Source organism: Thalassophryne amazonica, chromosome 16, assembly GCF_902500255.1.
Source record: "Thalassophryne amazonica chromosome 16, fThaAma1.1, whole genome shotgun sequence".
NCBI lineage: Eukaryota > Metazoa > Chordata > Actinopteri > Batrachoidiformes > Batrachoididae > Thalassophryne > Thalassophryne amazonica.
This window is the reverse complement of record NC_047118.1, coordinates 79978854-79998804: the sequence shown is the minus strand read 5'-3', so window position 1 is coordinate 79998804 and position 19951 is coordinate 79978854. Positions and strand designations below refer to the sequence as shown.

The 19951-nt window shown below is 39.3% G+C and overlaps 1 protein-coding gene across 2 annotated transcripts in view; it reads right to left on the bottom strand.

Annotated features, from left to right (window-relative positions):
• Positions 1–19951, bottom strand: part of cdc27 (cell division cycle 27) — a 130851-nt gene that overhangs the window by 34580 nt on the left and 76320 nt on the right. For both annotated transcript variants that reach the window (XM_034190077.1, XM_034190078.1), the window contains exons 12-14: positions 19779–19951; positions 17677–17829; positions 13101–13181 (exon numbers count right to left, since the gene is read on the bottom strand). In XM_034190077.1, coding sequence (XP_034045968.1) covers positions 13101–13181; positions 17677–17829; positions 19779–19951 — 407 coding nt within the window. The remainder of the gene's footprint in view (positions 1–13100; positions 13182–17676; positions 17830–19778) is intronic.

Here is a 19951-nt window from a genome sequence, read left to right as displayed (position 1 = left end):
GATTACAAACGCCATAGACCACAAATTACATTCAGTTGGAATATTTATAGACCTTAAAAAGGCTTTTGATACAATCAATCATAACATATTAATCAGTAAACTTGAACAGTATGGGATTAGGGGGTTGGTGTTGCACTGGGTGAGAAGCTACTTAAGTAACAGAAAACAGTTTGTGAAGTTGGGGGAATATACATCATCATGCTTGGACAATGCTTGTGGCGTCCCACAGGGGTCAGTATTGGGTCCAAAACTGTTTCTAATTTATATAAATGATATTGTCAATGTTTCCAAAATATTAAAATTAGTATTATTTGCAGATGACAAGCATTTTTTGTTCAGGGGGGGATTTGCAGGAGTTACTGAGGAGGATCAGTATAGAAATGGGAAAATTGAAAATGTGGTTTGACAGAAACAAATGATCATTAAACTTAAGTAAAACAAAATACATGTTATTTGGCTATTGTAATACAGACATACAGGTTCAGTTACAAGTCGAGGGGGTAGATATTGAAAGGGTACATAAAAATAAGTTTCTGGGGGTGATAATAGATGATAAGATAAACTGGAAGACTCATATAAAACATATACAAAGTAAACTGTCAAGAAGCATTTCAGTTCTAAACAAAGTGAAACATATTCTGGACCACAACTCACTCCGCATTCTTTACTGCTCACTGGTTTTACCATATTTACAGTACTGTGCAGAGGTATGGGGTAATACTTATAAAGGTACAACACAATCACTATCAGTAATGCAGAAAAGAGCTATAAGAATTATTCATAATACTGGCTATAGAGATCATACAAATCCACTATTTTTACAATCCAAATTCTTAAAATTCACAGACTTGGTTCATTTTCAAACAGTAATAATCGTGTATAAAGCAATAAACAATTTACTTCCAGCAAATATTAAAACTATGTTTTTTAACAGATCAGGGGATTGCAGTCTGAGGGGGAAATTTAATTTAAAGCATCAGTGGGCACGAAGAACATTAAAAGGTTTCTGTATTTCTGTCTGTGGGGTGAGGATGTGGAACAGATTGGGAGTGGGGCTCAAGCAATGTCCAAGCATGAACCAGTTCAAACAGCGGTACAAAAATATGTTTTTTTCTAGGTATAGGGAGGAGGAAGGGTAATGAGGGTTAGGGTGTTTTTGTTTTTTGCTTCGGCTTGTAAATATATAGTATTTTGTATGTAAGTAGGTATGTGTAGGTGTATATTTATGTTTGTGTATATATGTGTATGTATGTTGATATATATATATATATATATATATATATATATATATATATATATACGAGGGCTGTCAAAGTAACGGTCCTTTTTATTTTTTTTCAAAAACTATATGGATTTCATTCATATGTTTTTATGTCAGACATGCTTGAACCCTCGTGCGCATGCGTGAGTTTTTCCACGCCTGTCGGTGACGTCATTCACCTGTGAGCACTCCTTGTGGGAGGAGTCGTCCAGCCCCTCGTCGGAATTCCTTTGTCTGAGAAGTTGCTGAGAGACTGGCGCGTTGTTTGATTAAAATTTTTTCTAAACCTGTGAGACACATCGAAGTGGACACGGTTCGAAAAATTAAGCTGGTTTTCAGTGAAAATTTTAACGGCTGATGAGAGATTTTGAGGTGATTGTCGCTTTAAGGACTTCCCACGGTGGGAGACGTCGTGCAGCGCTCTCAGCCGCCGTCGTCAGCCTGTTCAAGCTGAAAACCTCCACATTTCAGGCTCTATTGATCCAGGACGTCGTGAGAGAACAGAGAAGTTTCAGAAGAAGTCGGTTTCAGCATTTTATCCGGATATTCCACTGTTAAAGGAGATTTTTTTTTAATGAAAGACGTGCGGACGGGTCCGCGCATCGGGACGCAGCCGACGCGGTGCGGCGGCACAGGAAAAACACCTCCGTGTTGATAATCATTTGTAAAATCCAGGCGGCTTTTGATGGCTTTCAGTGGAGTGAGTATATGAGAAATTGTTTAACAGGCAGGACATGTTCCAACTTGTCCTTAAGGCTTTCAACAGAGGTGTTTTTCCTGTGTGCACAACAAGACATTCAAACTCTATGACTGTATTCTGACCAAACTGCATTTTTATACAAGGACTTAAATTTGTGAATATTTGGGCAAAGCTTTCGCTGTAGATCCAGAGCATTCCACATTTTAACCCCACATACTGTCACACAAAAACTTTTACGAGTGGTTTGTACCTTAGGTAAAATAAAATTTCCATTACCTCTCAAATTATGAATCTTCTCTTTGTGAGAAAAACTTTTTGCACATTTTTTGGAAGTTGTTTATTGAATGCTTTAAACAGCATAATTACAGTACAATATTTTACAAGGTCATGAAATTTTAATAATTTGGACTGGATAAAAAGATCATGGGTGTGCTCTAAGAAACCAACTTTGTGAATAATCCGCATGGCTCTTTTTTTGCAATAATAGCGGATTTGATGAACATTTATAGTTATTGCCCCATATTCGACACAGTATGTGAAATAGGGTTGAACCAGAGAACAATATAAAATAAGGAGTGCATTTTGGTCAAGGGACTGCTTAGCTTTATTTATAATAGAGAGGTTCTTAGATATTTTAGTTTTTATGTGCCTGATGTGGGCTTTCCATGATAATTTGCTGTCCATAATTACACCTAGAAATTTGTTTTCCGATACATTTTCAATATGTACACAATCAATAATAATTTGTAATTCATTTCTATGTTTATAATTACCAAAAATCATAGCTTTTGTTTTACTTAGGTTTAACAGTAATTTATTGGTGTCCATCCATTTCTTTAATTTTTTCAATTCCATATTCACAGTTTCCAGAAGCTCGTTATAATCTGAACTACTATAAAAGATGTTTGTGTCATCAGCAAAGAGAGTGAACTTTAAAAATTTTGATGCATTGAATATATCATTAATGTAAAGATTGAACAAAGTTGGACCCAGCACTGACCCCTGGGGGACACCACGGGTAATACCAAGATGTTCAGATGTGTAATCTCCCATTTTTACATACTGGACCCTTCCGGTCAGGTAATTTCGTATCCAGTTCCCAGCTACTCCTCTGATTCCATAATTTTCAAGTTTACCAATCAGAATTGAGTGGTTAATCGTGTCAAATGCCTTTTTAAAATCAATAAAGATACCAACTGCATATTTATTATGGTCCAGAGTATTCTTTATTTCTTCTACAGCTTCCATTACTGCCATAGAAGTAGTTCTTTTGGACCTAAAACCATATTGACTTTCATTTATTATCTGATGTTTGTTAATGAATTTTTCAAGCAGAGAAGTGAATAATTTTTCCAAACGTTTTGAAAACTGAGGGAGGAGGGAGATTGGACGATAATTAGTGAAAGTGTGTTTGTTTCCATTTGTATCAGTTTTGCTATTTTCATTTTGCTAGGAAAACAACCAGACTGGAAAGACAAGTTGCAAATATGGGTGAATGGAATTACAATATTGTCAACAATTCTCTTTACTAAAGACATGTCAATACCATCACAATCTGTGGAATATTTACTTTTACCTTTGAGAATTACTTCTTTTACTTCCTGTTCGTTGGTTGCAGAGAGAAACATTGAAAATGGATTCTTAATCATAGTGACATTTGCTAAGGACTGACTTTGGGAATGGTCTGGAATCCCAGCAGACAGCTCTGGACCAATGTTCACAAGAAAAAAAAAAAAAAAAAAAATGATGATTAAAATTGTTAACTATGTTTTTCATATCATGCTTATTTCCACTTACATTTTTAAAATAGTTGGGGTACTCAGTTTTTGTTGAGACCTGTTTAGTATCTCCCATGTATTCTTTGTATTGCTTTTGTTATCATACAGCATTTGTTTAAAATATAACTGCTGAGCATTTCTAATTATATCAGTCAATTTGTTTTTTCATCAAAAAGCTTGATGCTGTGATAAAGCCAATTAGGCTTGATGTGGACTGGTGTATTGGTTTACAATATACTCACAAATGTAATAATTTTGTTTTAAATGTTTATACTCCATACGAGTCCAGTAAAAATGAGGTTGAGTATCTGAATAGACTAGCCTTTATTAATGCTTTCATTCAAGATAATAGCAGCTGCAGTGTATATGTGGTTGGGGATATGAACTCTGATATCTCTGACAGCAGTTCACTATTTGCTCATCATCTGACCTGCTTCTGTGATGATAATAACTTCACTCTATCAAGTAAAGTATTGCTGCCTATAGACAGTTATACATACACAAGTGAAGCATGGCACACTACATCATGGCTTGACCATTGTTTTAGTACAGCTGATGGTCATGCTGCCATTGACAAAATGCATATTAAATATGGGGTAGCGCTAACAGATCACATACCTTTGGCCTTCACTATTAATGTTGCAGAATTTCCATCTATAATTACCAACATTAATAATGTTAGAGGCAATGTGTCTACTAAAACAGACTGGTCAACTCTTTCTGACGAGGACTTGGTAACATATACAAACACAGACCAATACCTGAATAATATTCATCTCCTTAAAGAAGCCATTTTGTGTAAAGATGTTCACTGTCAAAATGAAGAACACAAGACTGACCTGAGACAAGAGAATCAGGGCAAATAAAGTAAGACCTGGATGGCATGAACATGTGGCCCCATATCATGCTGAAGCCCGGGAAACGTATAAGTTCTGGGTCCTGGCTGGGAGACCTAGGCAGGGCCCAGAGCTTGAGAGTAAAAAACTGGCTAATGCCAGATGTAAGTATGCTGTTCGTTTTATTTCTAGAAATGAGCAAGCCATGAGGGCTGCCTTTATGGCGAGTAAAATGATGGCTAACAGTATCACTGACTTCTGGAAAGAGGTGCGGTTCCTCAATAACTGTAAATCTTCCCTTCCTTGTACTGTTGAAGGAGTCTCTGGTGAAGATAATACTGCTGAACTATGGAGAAAACATTTTAGTTCTCTTTTTAACTGTTTACAATATGACCCGTATGTGGAGGATTCTGTGACCCATGATGAATCAATAACAATCCTGACACACGAGGTGCATGAGGCTATACAGAGACTACCCAACAGTAAAGATTGTGGCATGGATTTCATAAGTGTGGAACACCTCAAACACGCCAGTCAGAGGCTTTCCCTTCTCCTTGCACTTAACTTTACTGGACTGATGATATATGGCATATTGCCAGATTGTATGCTATCCATTCTGCTAGTACCGGTCATCAAGGACAAAACTGGAAAGGTTGGCTGCCTGGACAATTATCGACCTATTGCGCTGGCCAGTATATTGTCAAAGGTGATGGAAAGAATTCTCCTTGATAGAGTGAATGTGCGAGGTCTGTTAGAAAAGTATCCAACCTTTTTATTTTTTTCAAAAACCATATGGATTTGAATCAGGTGTGATTGCATCAGCCAAGCTTGAACCTTCGTGCGCATGGGTGAGTTTTTTCACGCCTGTCGGTTACGTCATTCGCCTGTGAGCAGGCTTTGATTGAGGAGTGGTCCACCCCTCATCTTTTTTTCATTGTTTAGGAATGGCTCAGAGACTGCCGCTTTGCTTGATCAAATTTTTTTCAGAAACTGTGAGGGACATCAAAGTGGACAGCATTCGAGAAATTCAGATGGTTTTCGGTGAAACTTTTACGGGCTTCAGAGAGATTAAGGAGTGTTACTATCGCTTTAAGGACGGCCCACAGCGGCTGATGGCGCGCCGAGCTCCGACAGGCTGAACGACCATTTCATTTCTAAACGGATGGCTGTATGGATCTGTGACCATCGTGTGCAATTTCTCTGGTTATCACAAGAGCTGGACATCAACTATTTTCCGGCAGATTTCACTTTTAACAAGAGATTTTGTCATGGAAAGCTGCGCGGAGGCTTCGCGCGTCACGACGGATGCGGGTGCCGCATGGCGCAAAGCAACGCCCTGATGAAGCCTCACAGAACATGTTCTGGCATATCCAGGCTCATCCACAATTTCTCGGATAATCACACGACTGAAAAACCAACGACACCTGTCTGAAAGCCATCTCAAAGCCGTCCTGCGAGACCAAAACGGAGGTGGTTTTGTCTCACTCCATCAGCAGTCTGAGAGCGAAGCGCTCTATTGGGGTGATATGGTACTATGAGGTCCCTAAGATAAGATGGGACCTGATTATTCAAAACCTTATAAGTAAGAAGAATAATTTTAAATTCTATTCTGGAATTAACAGGAAGCCAATGAAGAGAGGCCAATATGGGTGAAATATGCTCTCTTAGTCCCTGTCAGCACTCTAGCTGCAGCATTTTGAATTAACTGAAGGCTTTTCAGGGAACTTTTAGGACAACCTGATAATAATGAATTACAGTAGTCCAGCCTAGAAGAAATAAATGCATGAATTAGCTTTTTGGCATCACTCTGAGACAAGACCTTTCTAAATTTAGAGATATTGCGCAAATGCAAAAACGTCCTTATCAGTCCTACATATTTGCTTAATATGCGCATTGAATGACATATCCTGATCAAAAATGACTCCAAGATTTCTCACAGTATTACTAGAGGTCAGGGTAATGCCATCCACAGTAAGGATCTGGTTAGACACCATGTTTCTAAGATTTGTGGGGCCAAGTACAATAACTTCAGTTTTATCTGAGTTTAAAAGCAGGAAATTAGAGGTCATCCATGTCTTTATGTCTGTAAGACAATCCTGCAGTTTAGCTAATTGGTGTGTGTCCTCTGGCTTCATGGATAGATAAAGCTGGGTATCATCTGCGTAACAATGAAAATTTAAGCAATACCGTCTAATAATACTGCCTAAGGGAAGCATGTATAAAGTGAATAAAATTGGTCCTAGCACAGAACCTTGTGGAACTCCATAATTAACTTTAGTCTGTGAAGAAGATTCCCCATTTACATGAACAAATTGTAATCTATTAGACAAATATGATTCAAACCACCGCAGCGCAGTGCCTTTAATACCTATGGCATGCTCTAATCTCTGTAATAAAATTTTATGGTCAACAGTATCAAAAGCAGCACTGAGGTCTAACAGAACAAGGTCCAGTGTCTGAGGCCATAAGAAGATCATTTGTAACCTTTACTAATGCTGTTTCTGAACTATGATGAATTCTAAAACCTGACTGAAACTCTTCAAATAGACCATTCCTCTGCAGATGATCAGTTAGCTGTTTTACAACTACTCTTTCGAGAATTTTTGAGAGAAAAGGAAGGTTGGAGATTGGCCTATAATTAGCTAAGATAGCTGGGTCAAGTGATGGCTTTTTAAGTAATGGTTTAATTACTGCCACCTTAAAAGCCTGTGGTACATAGCCAACTAACAAAGATAGATTGATCATATTTAAGATCGAAGCATTAAATAATGGTAGGGCTTCCTTGAGCAGCCTGGTAGGAATGGGGTCTAATAAACATGTTGATGGTTTGGATGACGTAACTAATGAAAATAACTCAGACAGAACAATCGGAGAGAAAGAGTCTAACCAAATACCGGCATCACTGAAAGCAGCCAAAGATAACGATACATCTTTGGGATGGTTATGAGTAATTTTTTCTCTAATAGTTAAAATTTTGTTAGCAAAGAAAGTCATGAAGTCATTACTAGTTAAAGTTAATGGAATACTCAGCTCAACAGAGCTCTGACTCTGTCAGCCTGGCTCCAGTGCTGAAAAGAAACCTGGGGTTGTTCTTATTTTCTTCAATTAGTGATGAGTAGAAAGATGTCCTAGCTTTACGGAGGGCTTTTTTATAGAGCAACAGACTCTTTTTCCAGGCTAAGTGAAGATCTTCTAAATTAGTGAGACGCCATTTCCTCTCCAACTTACGGGTTATCTGCTTTAAGCTACGAGTTTGTGAGTTATACCACGGAGTCAGGCACTTCTGATTTAAAGCTCTCTTTTTTAGAGGAGCTACAGCATCCAAAGTTGTCTTCAATGAGGATGTAAAACTATTGACGAGATACTCTATCTCACTTACAGAGTTTAGGTAGCTACTCTGCACTGTGTTGGTATATGGCATTAGAGAACATAAAGAAGGAATCATATCCTTAAACCTAGTTACAGCACCTTCTGAAAGACTTCTAGTGTAATGAAACTTATTCCCCACTGCTGGGTAGTCCATCAGAGTAAATGTAAATGTTATTAAGAAATGATCAGACAGAAGGGAGTTTTCAGGGAATACTGTTAAGTCTTCTATTTCCATACCATAAGTCAGAACAAGATCTAAGATATGATTAAAGTGGTGGGTGGACTCATTTACTTTTTGAGCAAAGCCAATAGAGTCTAATAATAGATTAAATGCAGTGTTGAGGCTGTCATTCTCAGCATCTGTGTGGATGTTAAAATCGCCCACTATAATTATCTTATCTGAGCTAAGCACTAAGTCAGACAAAAGGTCTGAAAATTCACAGAGAAACTCACAGTAACGACCAGGTGGACGATAGATAATAACAAATAAAACTGGTTTTTGGGACTTCCAATTTGGATGGACAAGACTAAGAGTCAAGCTTTCAAATGAATTAAAGCTCTGTCTGGGTTTTTGATTCATTAATAAGCTGGAATGGAAGATTGCTGCTAATCCTCCGCCCCGGCCCGTGCTACGAGCATTCTGACAGTTAGTGTGACTCGGGGGTGTTGACTCATTTAAACTAACATATTCATCCTGCTGTAACCAGGTTTCTGTAAGGCAGAATAAATCAATATGTTGATCAATTATTATATCATTTACCAACAGGGACTTAGAAGAGAGAGACCTAATGTTTAATAGACCACATTTAACTGTTTTAGTCTGTGGTGCAGTTGAAGGTGCTATATTATTTTTTCTTTTTGAATTTTTATGCTTAAATAGATTTTTGCTGGTTATTGGTAGTCTGGGAGCAGGCACCGTCTCTACTGGGATGGGGTAATGAGGGGATGGAAGGGGGAGAGAAGCTGCAGAGAGGTGTGTAAGACTACAACTCTGCTTCCTGGTCCCAACCCTGGATAGTCACGGTTTGGAGGATTTAAGAAAATTGGCCAGATTTCTAGAAATGAGAGCTGCTCCATCCAAAGTGGGATGGATGCCGTCTCTCCTAACAAGACCAGGTTTTCCCCAGAAGCTTTGCCAATTATCTATGAAGCCCACCTCATTTTTTTGGACACCACTCAGACAGCCAGCAATTCAAGGAGAACACGCGGCTAAACATGTCACTCCCGGTCTGATTGGGGAGGGGCCCAGAGAAAACTACAGAGTCCGACATTGTTTTTGCAAAGTTACACACCGATTTAATGTTAATTTTAGTGACCTCCGATTGGCGTAACCGGGTGTCATTACTGCCGACGTGAATTACAATCTTACCAAATTTACGCTTAGCCTTAGCCAGCAGTTTCAAATTTCCTTCAGTGTCGCCTGCTCTGGCCCCCGGAAGACAATTGACTATGGTTGCTGGTGTCGCTAACTTCACATTTCGCAAAACAGAGTCGCCAATAACCAGAGATTGATCCTCGGCGGGTGTGTCGTCGAGTGGGGAAAAACGGTTAGAGATGTGAACGGGTTGGCGGTGTACACAGGGCTTCTGTTTAGGGCTACGCTTCCTCCTCACAGTCACCCAGTCAGCCTGCTTTCCCGGCTGCTCGGGATCTGCCAGGGGGTAACTAAGGGCGGCTAAGCTACCTTGGTCCGCACCGACTACAGGGGCCTGGCTAGCTGTAGAATTTTCCACGGTGCGGAGCCGAGTCTCCAATTCGCCCAGCCTGGCCTCCAAAGCTACGAATAAGCTACACTTATTACAAGTACCGTTACTGCTAAAGGAGGCCGAGGAATAACTAAACATTTCACACCCAGAGCAGAAAAGTGCGGGAGAGACAGGAGAAGCCGCCATGCTAAATCGGCTAAGAGCTAGTAGCTACGCTAAGCTAGCGGATTCCTAAAAACACGCAAAGTGAATAATGTGTAAATAATTTAGAGGTGATTCAGCAGGAGTGCTTTAGTTAAGGCACGTAAAGATTACACTGGGAAACAAATCGTAATCTAGATAACTAGATCAATCTAACTGCGCAGATTAAACAGCTAACAGATACAGAAAAACACTGCTGTGCTCCGGAACAGGAAGTGATACAATACCGCAGTGAGAGCCAACCACCAGTAGAGGCCTGGTGGTTGGCCTCCTCTATGTGGATGTTAAAATCACCCACTATAATTATCTTATCTGAGCTAAGCACTAAGTCAGACAAATGGTCTGAAAATTCACAGAGAAACTCACAGTAACGACCAGGTGGATGATAGATAATAACAAATAAAACTGGTTTTTGAGACTTCCAATTTGAATTGACAAGACTAAGAGTCAAGCTTTCAAATGAATTAAAGCTCTGTCTGGGTCTTTGATTAATTAATAAGCTGGAGTGGAAGATTGCTGCTAATCCTCCTCGACCCGTGCTTCGAGCATTCTGACAGTTCGAGCATTCTGACTATCTGTATTATGTGGATTTGGACAAGTGTCTGGCGAATAAACAGAATTGAATTTGTATGTCTTGTATCCAAGTTCAGCATCTTGAGTTTTAGATTTGATAAACAATTTGTACAGATTTTGCTTTTTTTTTTTTTTTTTTTACACGCATTCAATATTCCTTTTGTAAGCCAGGGGCTATTAATTGATTTCTTCTTTGACTGGACAGTGTCTGTTATACAAGGAGATAAAAGTCTTCAGAAAAATGTTATAAGCTTGATCTACATTTGTTTCAGAGATAATTCAACTCCAGTCCTGATCCTTAAGAGCGTTGTTGAAAGCATCAATGTTTTCTTCAGTTCTTATTCGCTTAAAAGTCACCTTCTTATCCTCTTTGACCTTAGTGAGCTTGCAGTCACACAGAGTAAAAACAGGTAAATGATCAGTGATGTCACACAGTAGTAAGCCACTGGATGTAGGAACCCCAATGTTATTAGTTAAGATATTATCAATCAAAGTAGCACCGTGTGATGTTATTCTACTTGATTTAGTAATTGTAGGATAGAGAGACAAACTGTACATTGTGTCTAAGAAGTCGTCTGTTGCTTTAGGTCTAGATGGATTCAGGTCAATATTGAAATCCCCACAAATTAATAATTGTTTATGGTTGAAAGTTGAAAACCTTTCTTACATAATTTTAATAAAATATCAATATTTGATCCAGGTGAACGATGCACACAAGTTACAATGACATTTTTCTGCTTTCCATTACAAATTTCAATAGTTACACATTCCATAATTTCATCTATCGCAAAAGACATTATCAATAACTTTGTATGTTAAGGATTTGTGGATAAATAGTGCTACTCTACCTCCTGTTTTGGTTTCTCTGTTTATATTCCTTAGCTCATAACCATCAAGACTAAAATTCATATCTCTGTCATTGCTAATCCAGGTTTCTGTAATTGCAATAATACTGAATGGGAAATTGAAATTGTGCAAATAATCTTTAATTGAACTAAAATTGGTGTACATACTTCTGCTATTAAAATGTATTATTGATAGCTTCCCCTGGGAGTTTATGTTTTTGTTGTATTGATCTTGACTGAGATAATTAAAGTTACAAACAACAGAGGAAAGACAATTGTTGTCAGGGTCTATATCAAGTAGATCAAGTGTGCTATATTCCATGAAATTAAAAGTTTCCAGTTCCATTTGTTTGTGTTGTAGTATTCTCAGTAGCTTACTTAAGTCATTGTTGTTTGGTGGTGCAGGCATAATTGATGTTAGAGTCTACAGTCTTGTATTACCTTATTTGGGGCATTTTCAGATATATTTGTCCAGCTCCTCTGCCCTTCTCACCACCAACACTGGCATTCTCTGGGCTCCCGTTCAGTTTAATGAAGACTTTACAGTTTGATACTCAGGTGTGTTGAATCTTTTGCTGCTTTTTGAGTTGTCTTGCCTTCCTTGCAATGTCCGCATTCCGTTTGGTTAAATGTTCATTAATAAAGATGTTAGTTCCTTTCAATTTGTGACCTTGTTTTAGCAGAGCTACTTTGTATTTTCGGTTGACAAACCTCAGGATGACAGCAGGTCTCTCGTTGTTCCTGTAGTGCAGCGGGTGACAGGCTTTAATGTGCCCCAGGTCCATCTCTATCCCCTTTTCGTGGAGGAAGGATGCCACCTGTTGCTCCACCGACCTCATCTCCTCCTCACTGGGCAACCCGCTGACCGCGTCGGGGGCCACCGCTCGGGCATACGAGCGCGGCATGGTTTTAATCCCGGTGACGATCAGATCGTTTATGCGGGTGTACTGCTCCAGCTCGTCCACCTGCCGCTCCAAATCCTCAATGCGCCGATCCTTTTCAGCGTTCTGAATGCGAAATGTGTTCACTTGCTCCAGGAGAGACAGAAGCTGTGTTTGCTGCTCTCTGACAGCTGTCACCTCCCCTGATAAGAAGTCGAGGGAACCCTTTATGCCCTCGAGCTCCTCCATCGACGAGGCTTTTTTGGGTGACATTGGGACGCGTAAGGCACAAAAAAACACGCGACAAACATGCGACAATGATTTATTGGCAGCTAGTTAGCGGCTGGATAGCGGCTAGGTAGCGTTAGATCCGTCTGCTCCATAGTCTTTACTCAACAGTCAAATAGGCACAAAGTGTTCCCAGAAGTCTCTTCAGAGTTCAGAAATGCAGAATCGGTGCCAAGATAATGCAAGCGACTTAATTCCAAATTGATTGTTGGAAGCGCGTACAACACACAGGAACGGACAGCGTGACAGGAAGCGGAAGTCTTTCCATTGACAGGAAGCGGAAGTCTTTCCGCTTCCTGTCGATGTGTTTCGACAGGAAGCATCAACCCGGCATCAACATTCCTGTGAAATGTTGATGCCAGGTTGCCATTTCTGTGTAGCTCTTCAACACCACAAAACTTTAACTGTTCAAAATAAAGCTTTACAGCATTATCCATGAAAACTGTTTCTGCTTTCATATCAAAATGATTTCATTGTAAATAATGACAATATTATCGGCACTCAAGGAAAAACTACTTTGTGCTCAGTGCAGAAAAGCGAAGAACAGTTTTAATAGTTTATATAATAGTTAATAGATTTAACAGTTTTAGAGATTTTAATCTTTCTTCTTCAAACTCAGGACATTGACCATTAAATTCACAAAAAGTGGGAATTTGTCTTACCTGGATGGCTCTCTGGAAGAACTTGATGGCGATGTCATGCTCCCTTTGTAAACTAAAACAGTTTCCTGCAACACACCAAGCCTGTAAAGGGATTCAACAGATAAAGACAGGGTGGGTGAAACACTGGTGTTCAAGTCCCAGCCTGTATGACACAATCCAGATTACACAATCCTGTTAAACCCGTTAAGCTTCAATTATCTTCGAATATGAAATGTGTACTGCAATGCTCCAGCACAACTGGGAACTGTGCTCCAGCTGAAGAACTGCCTCCCGATAGCGGCAGTGGACAGCGACTCTGACCGCTTAGAACATTAGCACATGTACTGATGTTGGGACAAGGAATGAAAATCAGTGGAGTCAGGTTCGATCAGTTAGGGTCGAAAGATTTATTACATTTCAAATGAAATCATGATTTAAACTATTTCAATTGGTAACCACAAAGGTTGCAATTATTTTTCTGTGTTTTTTTCCCCACATACAGTGAGGAAAATAAGTATTTAAACACCCTGGGATTTTGCAAGTTCTCCCACTTTTTCATCTTAGGTGCATGTCCACTGTGAGAGACATAATCTTTAAAAAAAAAAAAAAAAAAAAAAAATCCAGAAATCACAATGTATGACTTTTTAAGAATTTATTTGTATGTTACTGCTGCAAATAAGTATTTGAACACCTGTGAAAATCAATGTTAATATTTGGTACAGTAGCCTTTGTTTGCAGTTACAAAGGTCAAACGTTTCCAGTAGTTTTTCACCAGGTTTTCACACACTGCAGCGGGGATTTTGATCCACTCCTCCATACAGATCTTCTCTAGATCTTTCAGGTTTGGAGTTTCAGCTCCCTCCAAAGATTTTCTATTGAGTTCAGGTCTGGAGACTGGCCAGGCCACTCCAAGACCTTGAAATGCTTCTTACGGAGCCCCTCCTTAATTGCCCTGGCTGTGTGTTTGGGGTCATTCTCATGCTGGAAGACCCAGCCATGACGCATCTTTAATGCTCTTACTGAGGGAAGGAAGTTGTTTGCCAAAATGTCAATGCATGACCCCATCCATCTTCCCTTCAATAAGGTGCAGTCGTCCTGTCCCCTTTGCTGAAGAGCACCCCCAGAGTATCATGTTTCCACCCCCATGCTTCACGGTTGGGATGGTTTTCTTGGGGTTGTTCTCATTCTCTAAACATGGTAAGTGGAGTTGATTCCAAAAAGCTCTATTCTGGTCTCATCTGACCACATGACCGTCTCCCATACCTCCTCTGGATCATCCAGATGGTCACTGGTGAACTTCAAATGGGCCTGGACATGTGCTGGCTTGAGCAGGGGGACCTTGCTGCCCTGCAGGATTTTAAACCATGACAGCATCATGTATTACTAATGTAATCTTTGTGACTGTGGTCCCAACTCTCTTCAGGTCATTGACCAGGTCCTCCTGTGTAGCTCTGAGCATTCTCAGAATCATCCTTACCCCACAAAGTAAGATCTTTCATGGAATCCCAGACCGAGGGAGATTGACAGTCATTTTGTGTTTCTTCCAATTTCTGATAAATACGTAATCATAACAGTTGTTGTCTTTTACCAAGCAGCTTACCTGTTGTCCTGTACTCCATCTTAGCCTTGTGCAGGTCTAAAGTTTTGTCACTGGTGTCCTTAGACAGCTCTTTGGTCTTGGCTATGGTGGACAGGTTGGAGTGTGATTGATTAAGTGTGTGAACAGGTGTCTTTTATACAAGTAACAAGTTCAAACAGGTGCAATTATTACAGGTAAAGAGTGCAGAATAAGAGGTCTTCTTAAAGAAAAATGAACAGGTCCGTGTGAGCCAGAATTCTTGCTGGTTGGTAGGTGTTCAATACTTATTTGCAGCAGTAGCATACAATAAAAAGAAAAAAAAAAAAAAAAACGATTTTTTTTTTTTTTAGATTATGTCGCACCTAAGATGAAAATTTCAGACCCCTCCATGATTTCTAAGTGGGAGAACTTGCAAAATCGCAGGGTGTTCAAATACTTATTTTCCTCATTGTATATTCAGGTCTGTGAAATGAAAATTGTGAAATCCGAGGAACATTTGCAGGGGGTCTGGGGTACATAGGCCTCCAGGAGCCAGGGGTCTCAGGCCCCGTGGATCCCAGAAACCAAATTAAAATTTTTTTTTAATCAAATGATACATTTTCAGCATCTCCTGGAACAAAAAGTCTCAAAATTAGTACATATGTAAATTACCCTGTATTCAACCTTTCATTTGAACTGTCAATGATCATGCTGAAATAACAGAATATGATGTAGAAATAGAACCTGGTATGATTTTCCTTTTAATTGTAAACCAAATTATGCATTAACTCAGAACAATTAAACTCCATGAAATTCATTAAGACTGAAAAGATGGTTACAGCATTTCAAAAACCACAGCTAAAACTTGGAGAATATTTTGAAAATCATGGTAAAATATCAACAACATACCTTATAGTAAAAATACACATTCTTGTGTAAATTCCTGTAAATCCACTCAAAGCCAGTCTTTTTCCAATGAAAAAAGTCTACATTAATAAAAACTCATTTACATTCTTGTGTAAATCCATGTAAATCCATTCAAAGCCACAGTGTTTTTTCCAATGAAAGAAAGTCCAGATGAATGAAAAAGTCACATAATGTCTAAAATCCTGTTTGAACAGCACAATGTTTATTTTCCAAAGAGAAAAATTCTTACCGTGTTTCCTGAGGACACAGTTCGCTTTTCCCGCTTCTTTTATCTTTCAGGTGTGTTTATGAAGCCAGCGACAATTCCGCAGATTCTTGTCCTCAGACTTTTTCAGTCTTTCTTGCCATCTCCTCTCTGTCCAACGTCGGTCTGTGACGCAGATGTGCTGAACAATTCTTCTTTTAAAAACTTTAGAGCTCTAAAGGTTTGTGATGTCCACATGCTACGTTTAGCTTAAGCTTCGCACAGGAGAGACACAGCATCACCATAGCAACCAACCAGTCTCGCTTTACGAAAACTGTGGCAACAGCCAGGCTTTTTTTTCCCCCATGAAACTCAGCGGGTCCAAGAACACTGATTTGTATCTGTAACACACAGATCGATGTCAGTGGACCGCTGCGGACTTATAAAACCTGCACGATGTTGTAAAAAACAAAAAGAACACTTTGCGATAGACATTTTAAAAACTCAGTGATGATCATGATTACAGAGTAAAACACTAGAATAGAGCAACGATCACACGTTGTTCGCTATTCACACTCCAATCCAGTAGATGGCAGTGTTCTATGCATTTTGATGGTTTGGGGGGGGAGGGGGGTGATTGAGGGGAGACTCATTCCCCATAATGCCTTTTAGTCTGTCTGTTAATGCTCAAACCTTCAGAATTAGTGCATTACTTTAAAAGATATGTACCATATTTTCACTTTGTAAAAATGACAGAATTGCCGTTAATGTCGATGAATTAGTTTACAAGTGAAATCATGAGTAAAAACCACCTTGCTTTTCATGTCTCCTGCCACACGTCTGTGTCATTGCATGTATAAAGTAAATGACACATTTTTTTTAATTTTTTTGCAGCGGGCCCACTCCCTTCTGCTGGGGGAGGGCTGTGCTCACAGCAGTCTGACTGTTGCAAAACATGCAACAGACAGAAACCAACATGTATGATTTTAGGGTTTACAAATGTTTTTGACCGTTAAGCTTTACTCACTATGCCAGCAAAAAAATTTTTTTAGCAGACTGAAAGTTTGCAGAACTAAATTTAGCTGAAGCTAACTGGTCTGCTGATGGTTTTCAAAGTTAGCTGAAAACCTAATCCGCTAACAAAGAAGTTAGCCTCGCTAATTAGCAGTTATCAGATTAGCTGGACAGCGCCCACCACTGCACTTAATTATATATCATAACAAACAATTATAAGCTAATTAAGGGATTTGGACAAGAGGACTGATCAATATGGATACATAATTTTGTGATATTGTTCACCTTATTACTCAGCCTTAACCGATACATTGATATTACCTATTATTTGGAATCCTGGACACATCAACGTGTCTAAACAGTATATGCAAGTGTGAGCAGCTTTTATAGCCTGTCCAGAATCTATCCCGTCTTAGCATGCCCACAATGCCAAAGACAACATTTGTACTTATACTGAGTCCATGTTATAAGCTTTGCTTCTGCTCACCCCCTTTTGGTCACACATGTCACTGTGGAATTGTCTTGTGTATCAGTTTTTTGTTATTGTTGAGTCTGTGTGCCAAATAAATTCATTCATTCATGTCCAGGCATACTGGGAGTGACTAAAACAGCTTGTACTGTGAGCAAGATTGTAAGCATATGAGTCAACATAATATGATATGTCACAAAAGACAGGATATATCTGCAAAACAGAGTGACAGGAATATTTTAAAGGTGACTTTTATGGTCAGCAGCCCACATTCATAAAATAACCCCAAAATGTTCAGGGAGCAAAACCATCACTGTGATCTAGTATCCCTATTTCATTGTTTTGTATAATTGGTAAACCTTTATAATCACTGTTGATCTCCTGATTATGTTTTGCCTGATTTGATCAATACACATCATACAAATATGAAAGCTTGTGCTTGTACCTCAGGACAGTTCTTGTCCATGTCAGTCAGGTCCTTGGACAGTGTAGACAGGGCCACATCTTTCTGTAGATGCCATAGAGTGGTGGAATAAATCTCCATCCCTTCAACTCTGTAAGACTCAATCCGACGAACTTCGCTGAAATGGCGCTCTGCCTACCAAAAAAACAATCATATTTTGTCATCCTGACAGGTATTTTCATTCTAAAGAAAGCCAGCACCCCTAAAAATCTTGTCCCCGCCTTTGTAAAGAGTTTTATTTTGTAAATCAACAAACACTACAACTACAAGAACTACAATTGTAAATCCAATCTGATGTATTATGCATTTATGGTGTGGAAGTGCCATCACCTAAAGTTACTGTAAAATACTGTCAACCATTTCACGCAAACACCAACATGGTTTCAGGGAAAACGCAATTTGTATTTTCAATCTGAGGAGAATTCTAGCATCAAAGAGTAAAATGGATCCAGAAAGTATTCACAGCGCTGCACATTTACCACATCTTTATGTTACAGCCTTTCCTTTTCTTCCACAAAATAACACCCCATAATTACAATGTGATTTTTTTTTTTTTTTAGATTTTTGCAAATTTTATAAAAAAAAAATAAAAAAAAAATAATAATAATAATAATAAAAAAGAAATCATATTGTAGTATTCACAGCCTTTGCCATGAAGCTCAAAATTGAACTCAGGTGCACCCTATTTCCACTGATCATTCTTAACTGGAGTCCACCTGGGGTAAATTCAGTTGAATGGACATGATTTGGAAAGACACACCTGTCTACATATAAGGTCCCACAGTTGACAGTGCATGTCAGAGCACAAACCAAGCATGAAGTCAAAGGAATTGTCTGTAGACCTCAGAGACAGGATTGTATCGAAGCAGAAATCTTTACATCAAAGCAGACAAGACCAAGGAGATGGTAACTGATCCAAGGAGGAGTGGGGAGCTGTGCACATCACTATACACACTGATGAGACAGAGGCGGAGAGGATGAGAACCTTCAAATTCCTCAGCACTCACATTAGCGATGATCTCACCTGGTCTTACAACACCCACAGATCATCAAGAAGTCCCAGCAGAGACTGCACTTTCTGAGAAGACTGAAGAAATTTGGTATATCAGGCAAAATTCTCAGCAACTTCTACAGGTGTATGATTGAGAGTGTCCTCACCACTGCCATCACAGTCTGGTACAGTAATTGCACAGTGCAAGACAGGAAAGCTCTCCAGCATGTGATTAAGACCTCACAGTATATCTCTGGGGCAACCTTGCCCTCACTGCAGGACATTTACCAAACCAGAGTCCTACGTAGGACACACAACCTCATCAGGGACGGTACACACCTCCAGCACTCACTCTTCACACTCCTACCATCGGGCAGACTACAGGAGTCTGAAGTCCAGGACTACTAGGCTGACAAACAGCTTCTACCCACAGGCCATTAGGCTTCTCAATAACTCTGACACACTGACCCCTCCACCACCTGAGTGACTGTTATTCACAGTCATTCATCACCATTATTATTATTATCATCCTCTACGTGTTTACTATAATAGCTCTGTTCACTGTTTATGTGTCCATTTCATTTAGTACAGAGGAGTGTGTAAAATATTTTCTTTTTTGTTTATGATCAGCACTTTAACATTTAGGCATTTTAGCAATAGTGTTGATTTTGTGTTATCTCATTTGTATTGTTATGTTAATTTGTTTATTGCAGTGTTAGGTTGTATTGTATTGCATTGTATTATATAGTATTCCTTTGTATGGGTCATGCATGTTTTGTGTTGTGGAATTTTTACCCCATGGGACTGCTGATGGAAAACAACCTTGAGCTAAATCTGGCATATTTACAGTACTTGTCTTCTGTTGATTAATATGCATTGTCCCATTCAAATAAATTAATAAATGAATGAAATATGTATTGCATGTTTTGTTTAGATCATCTGACATGAACTTTCTACATGAAAATTTTCTAGGGAGAATGAACAGAGTAAGAATTTCATTGCTTGACATAACTGCCTGTTTTTACTGTGCACATAACAATAATAAAAAAAAACTTCTTAACAGCTTGCTAGAGCAGGAAAATGAGTGTGTTACCTGTGTGTACTCTGCCAGTTCGAAGTAGGCTCTGCCGATGTGTGCAAGCACCCAGCCGGTGTTGTAATGTTGAGGAGGGAGTGAGGCGAGGATGTTGATGGCATCTCTGCAGTTATATGAACACAGCGACTGGTAACCGCGACCCAGTTCCCGTAATAATGCCATTACACTAT